Consider the following 6,408-nt stretch of genomic DNA (forward strand, 5'->3'; position numbering starts at 1 on the left):
CACTTTAGCCTTCAACCCACTTCTTGGACGTGGCTAAGTTTGAAGGAAGGAATTAAAAATAAGGATGCGTCTGAGCCTATCGGATGCCCCTAGCTTTTTGAACCACCAGCAGAAATCAAGCTTCATACACGTTTTCATAGAAAATCCATAAAGAAGGAAAACTACTTTGTAGTTATTTATCAACTGAGAAATTAGATTTTTTAAAGGCACAGTATGCCTGTTGATGCCAGTTAATTTTAACCGGCAATTTTCTGCATCATTTGAATCTGCTCTGTAAGAGGACTAAATAATGATGTACGGTTACCCTTTGTACAAGTGAGAACTAGCAAATCAAGCTCACCATCGTTATTTATATTTAAGCTATTTGGGAACCTCCAGAAAGCAGTAAGTCCCTGATTTTTAGCTTTCATGGAGTTTTTGGAAAAAGGAGGGAAGGACGCAAGGAAAGAGGTTCTTAAGAGGATGACGGTAAGGTACTGCCCGGCTTTAAATGTTAACTGCACTTTAACAGAAAGAGTTAATGATCATCATACATTTGGTTTTAAAATGTGACCTCGTACACTCGTGATTTTTTTTCACCTCTGTGTTGTGTTCGACACTATTATTAATGCAGGAAAATCAGTAACATTAGTCATCTTAAAAGGGTTATTACTCAAGATGATTTAAATTGTGAAAATGTCAGTGGAGCCTGCACGCGTCCTGCCAGAGATGCCATGATTTACACCCCCTGACACCATCCTGCTCCTGAGAAGGGCCAGGAAAGGAATGGCTTATATTTTGCACTGATCCAAATGCAGAGCATGATATCAGCAATAACATACCTTAAATGTCCTAGGACGTGCCAAGGTTTCCTGTGTCAACCGTGTGTACACATTGGAGCATAATCTGCATGCTTCACGCACGTCCCTAGAATCACGTACATTCAGGTGGAGGTACTGCTGGAGAGAAGAATTGGACATGAAAGTTAGCGCAAAGAAAAACATTATTTCCAAGCCCTCTTTCCTGATGGTCAGTGTGCTTGCCACGTGATTTGTAATAGCACAAAAGATGAATATTGAAAAAATGTTGTCATATTTAGAATCTAAAGGATTCTTCAGACTCAGTCGCTCAGATGACAGTTCACTTAGATAACGGCCATTCAGCCTTTAGCACTTCGACATGAATGCATAGTTGCTCGTGAGCCATAATTTCCATGTTATTTTCCATTTACGTGAACGCATTAAGAGAACTTAAGACTCAAGTCAAAGCCAGAAAGGCTGCCCAAAAAGCAGAAATCACCAACCGATTAAAACATCCTACCAGTAAAGTGTTAGAGTGTGCTCTCTTTAGCGTGGCAGCAAAACAGTGGGCCACACGTGCAGTGTTGAGAGGTGGTTGATTCTTGTTTTTTCCTTCAGAATAAACTAGAGCTTTCCAGAGATTGGATTTTTTAAAAAGCAGGTGAGGAGGGAAGGTGTGGTAGGTGGACAGGAGAAGGGGGGTAAGTTTTGAGCCTTGATCTGGTCACCTATTACTCTGTCTATTGCTGAACTTTGCTTCATTATCTCAAACTAATTCTAAGCCCCCCAACTTGTCTTTGGGGGCTCATTCTTCAGGGGATGCAGTGAGCACTATAACTAAAGGACAGAAAAGTCTGCCATTTGAAATACCCACTGTTTACAAATATTGTCTGATGGAACCGTTTTATTAAAATGTGTCATTTAGCTGCCTTCTTAAAGATGGATGGGCTTTCCTGCTGTCCAGTTCTACCCACCAGGTAAACTTTCTGTGCGTTTACGCATTTGCTGTAACAGCATCAGAACAATTTCAAATACGCTGAAAGGAGCCCTTTAGAGGATAACAGTAGACTCTTAGATGACCGTGAAGCCTCGTGATGGAGGAGAAAGTGACCGCAAGGGTGTGTCCCTCGAAACCCTCTCTGTGGCGGGGAAAGGGAAGCGGTTCCTGCAGTGACACGTGTGCTCTCCTGTCCCCGTGTCCCTCCAGATGAACACCTCCCTGTTGGGGAGCATCGGCATGCTGAACTCGGCACCTCAGCTGCGCTGTATTAAGACCTACCAGGTGCCCCCCGTGCAGCCGGCGTCCCCCGGCTCCCACAACGCCCTCAGGCTGGCCCGGCTCATCTGGACCTCCAACCGCAACGTCATCCTCATGGCCCACGACGGCAGGGAGCACCGCTTCATGGTCTAGGGCTCGTGTCTGCGTCCCCGTTCTCCCAGGTCTCCAAGCCCAGAGTCCCGTCCTTCCTCAGTGCCCACCCCCGCCGGGGTCATGGGGGGCACAGCCGGGTCTGTGTCCCTCCGCATGGTCCCCGGGGGCAGACTCCTGCTCGTGCCACCTATTGACTGAGGCATGCACACATCGCTCCGCAGGAAGTGGCCGTCCCGTCCCCAGGTCATTTCTCACCGCCGCAGAGGGAGGGGCGGCCAGCAGTCCCGTTGCTCGGTGCACCAGAAGCCCAGAAATCAATAACCACTGTGATTGCACTGCCAGCCCAGATCAGCAGTTTCCTCAGGCTGAACCCCACCTCTGAATGCTCCTGGAAGCTGATTGTTCTGACATTGGGTTTTGAGGTCATGTGGCAGTCCTAATTATCGATACTATTTTCCTTTGGATTTCCTAAAACGTGCTATTGTTTACCAGAAAGATTCTGTGTTTACGTGGGGTTTTTTCCTCCAGGAGATTGCTAGGCAATTACTCAATCCAATTTCCTAGGGTTTAGCCACTACCTTCTTTATTAACACCTAACTGATTGGAGATTAATGAGAAACACACACACACACACACACAAATTTTCCTTGTGGAGACTACAGTTTCCCAGACACCTAGCCTTCTAAAAGGCTCATATCCCGCTTAAGTGATACTCTATTTAGTAGCTCAAAATGAAAATGATCACTACTTGTGATCTAGTTAAGATAATCACTATAATCTCTTAAATGGACTTTTGCAATAAAGAACCCAGTTTGAAAGCATAGCGTATACCTGAAAAGAAGGTTCTTTGGCTGCAGATCTTTTTAAGAAAGCGCTTACCCCTTCCTTACAGAAACTTCACAGACCTGCAGTTCCCGTAAGTCAGCTATCATGTAATAGCTACCATTCAGCCTTCAAACTACTACTGATCAGTTAAAGGAAAGCTTAGACAGCATTTCTTTTAAACAAGTATCCTAGAAAGTTATTAACTATGGCACAAGCATTCAGGGGCATACAGTCATCCTCAGTAGCCGCAGAGGATTGGTTCCGGGACCCCCGAGGGTACCAAAATTCACATATACTCAAGTCCCTGCTAAAGTGGCAGAGTACACGGAGGGCTGGCTGTGTATACAGATGTGGAGGCTCTCAATCTTTCCGAATCTATCCGAGCATTGCAGTAGGGTGTTCATCACAGTTCCAAGTAAGCTTTAACTAGGTCACTTTCTTCTCCTTATGTCAGATTATGCTGGTTCTTGCTCACAGTAATGGGAAAAAAAAATCTGTAAAATAATATTTCGGATGACTCGCTCCTAATAAACCTTGCTCTGTATATAGTTGGGGATTTGGTTGGTTGGTTGGTTGTTGATTGGTTGGTTAATTGGGCAAAATGGTTTATTAAATACAAAAATAGAAAAAGATTTATTAAATTCAGAAAAAATACGTGAAGTTTACAAAGCAACCAAAATGATAACGGGAGTGTCTAATTTAAAAAGCGTAGATTGTCAGAGTTTATATAATATACAAAAAAAGCAGGATCACAGTCCAGGAACAAATACATCTGTTATTTTATTGAAACAGATTTCCAAAGAACATGTTAGGAAATTAAGACCACTGGAACATCTCTTTCATATCGACATGAAGTTTGTCATCTCTAGTGATGGCAAACCCATCCTATACCTTGGTTTTAGACTTCAGGTATTCTTAAAAAGTGAATTTATGCCATATGCATGTACATTGTATTTATAAAGATTATATATGTAGCTTCCCAGGAAGAAACTCAGAACCATACAGCGTAGACTTGCTTTGTTTGGTGAACATGCTGTTGTGCCCGATATAGATAGAGAAACCTGAGGAGAACAAGAGGTGCTCTCAGATTTTCCAGTGGTTTCCCGAGTCTTCAGTGCGAATACCTAGCATGTGTTCACTTTACGAACTGAAATGGGGATTAATTTATTCTAGACTACAAAGCTGCTTTGGAATGATGAAGTGTAAAAGTATACCTTAGAGATTTTTTTTTTTTTTAAACAGAATGTTCAGGGCATCCAGAGGAAGGTGTGAGGCTGTGGGCAGGCCACCCCAAAGCATGGCCGGCACACCCCATGGAGGGTTAGAACAAAGCTGTAAGGGCCCTAGGAGCCAAATACCTGGGCAGTGGGCCTCGGCCCACTGGCCACACAGCCTGGCTGCACAGACAGCCAAAACTGTTGGCCCCTAGAACATTCCAATTGTAAAACTCTGGGGTGGATGGTATCTGATGGTGAGACAGACACCTCTAACTGCTAAACCAACATCTGCATTCTTGTTCACACCAATCTCTCCTTGGCTGTTTTGACAACCACAGTTGCAAACTTCATCACAGCTCAGATTTTCTCGGCACTGAGGTAAACTTTACCTTGTCATCCCAGTGTATGCTTTTGGTGTCTTATTGATCTTGTTGGCACTGTATTTGGACCTGTCCTTGTAAATGTAGAGACATATGTGGCTTCATTGGTAATTTACAAGTGAAAGATGATGTGATACCTGTATGAAAATGTAATGATTGAACTCCCTGTGTACAGCACGTGACGTAAGCTGTCTGCCCTCAAGGCATTTCTTGATGACTCCACTTAACAGATTCTATATGTGCTGAATGTCCCTGTGTACTTACGTGTGTGAAATAAAACTGAATTGTACTGAAGATTGTTTTTCTCATTAAAAACATTGTTCACTCTGAAACGTTCTCAGTTGAGATCCATATGCTTTCTCCCAATTTTGGTACCCAATTAAGCCTTCTATTTCTGTCATTCCCCTGGAGAGCTAGCTTCAGGAAAGGCAAACTTGTCCACAAAGGAGAGCTGAGCAGTAAAGGAGTCTCTCTCCCAGCTGTGGAAGTGAGCACCACACTCCTACCAAGACTCAACAGCGCCCTCTGTGGTTTGGGCAAGGGAATTGCGTGCCTGTTGCTTTATCTCCCCCTTAAATTGCTCCTAAATAGACTGTTAATGGTACCAAATTTTATCTTGTCAGATTTGATGACACGGCTTGGCTGCCCCGGGGTGGGGGGCTGGGCTGCGATCATTAAACTAATTTCATTTAATACTCCGTTTGGAGTTGAATTTGAATCCCTGAGGAAAAGGGTATAATTGGTTTTCAGAAAAAGCAAGAGTAACAACAAAATAGGTCATCCTCGCTCACAGAGGGTTAGTCATGTAAGCGGTGAATGTGGTTTTCTTTAATTTTCAGATAAGAATTAAATTGAGTCAATCATCATGTAACAATACAGTTTCCTTTAAGAAATAGACAAGCATCAAAGGAGTTGACTGCAGCATCACTGTCCCTATTCAAAGGCCTCCTGTCCATCCCAGGAAGTGTTTTAACATCTCCTGATGTCTTGAATGTATCCTTATAGGGAAAACAGGGGCAGTAACAGTTCTTTATGATTGGTGATCACATAAACTGATCAAATGTGGAAAGGGCATGACATTAATAGGAAGGTAAAGCCAAGCAGTGCTGGGTGAACTTTCACCTTTCACCCCTTCAGCTGACTGACAGAGCTGAGTGTTGAAGAAAATCAATACTCTGGAGCCAGGAGGGAAATATTTCTAACCTCTAACTAGAGAATGTATTTTGACAAGGCCAAGATAATCCAAGCTGCACAGGAGAAAGAGAAAAGAAGACTCATTTTTAAAGCTTGACACTTCAAGGTGTTTTTGTACAATGGTTTAGAGATCGTCAATACATACAAATACCAAAGGTCAAAAAGAAAAGCCAGAAGAATTTCAAAAATTAGATGTTCAGTTCTTTCTGCTGTTTACAAACTAAAAAAAGACTACAGAGAGGTTCGTGCTGGGAACCGTTTAAATGAACAGCACTCACAAATGTGGGCTTTAGTGTTATAGTCCTCCTTTGGCCAAATCTTAAATTTTATAGAGGCAGCGGTGTGAAACACTGAATGCCTTAAAAGTTGTTAAGATTTCTAGGTTTTGTACATTTTTTCTTGGACGTGGATTGTTTTTGGAGTGGTTACATCGTCTTGTGGTAACGTCTCAGAATCTTGCTGTTTGTTTGGTTTTTTTTGGTTTTTTTTTTTTTTGTGGTACACGGGCCTCTCACTGCCGGGGCCCCTCCCGTTGCAGAGCACAGGCTCCGGAAGCGCAGGCTCAGCGGCCATGGCTCACGGGCCCAGCCGCTCCGCGGCACGTGGGATCTTCCCGGACCGGGGCACGAACCTGCGTCCCC

The 6,408-nt window shown here is 43.5% G+C and overlaps 1 protein-coding gene across 5 annotated transcripts in view; it reads left to right on the forward strand.

The window, feature by feature from the left end:
- Positions 1-4,905, forward strand: part of WDR7 (WD repeat domain 7) — a 365,960-nt gene extending 361,055 nt beyond the window's left edge. For 4 of the 5 annotated variants that reach the window (XM_060118461.1, XM_060118464.1, XM_060118462.1 and 1 more), the window contains one exon: positions 1,987-4,905. In XM_060118461.1, coding sequence (XP_059974444.1) covers positions 1,987-2,190 — 204 coding nt within the window. In that variant the 3' untranslated portion in view covers positions 2,191-4,905. Of the gene's footprint in view, positions 1-1,595; positions 1,947-1,986 lie in introns of those variants that run through there. The other variant, XM_060118465.1, reaches the window with a different exon arrangement.
- Positions 4,906-6,408: the final 1,503 nt, after the last annotated feature.

Source organism: Mesoplodon densirostris, chromosome 15 (genome assembly GCF_025265405.1).
Source record: "Mesoplodon densirostris isolate mMesDen1 chromosome 15, mMesDen1 primary haplotype, whole genome shotgun sequence".
In the NCBI taxonomy this organism is placed as follows: Eukaryota; Metazoa; Chordata; class Mammalia; order Artiodactyla; family Ziphiidae; genus Mesoplodon; species Mesoplodon densirostris.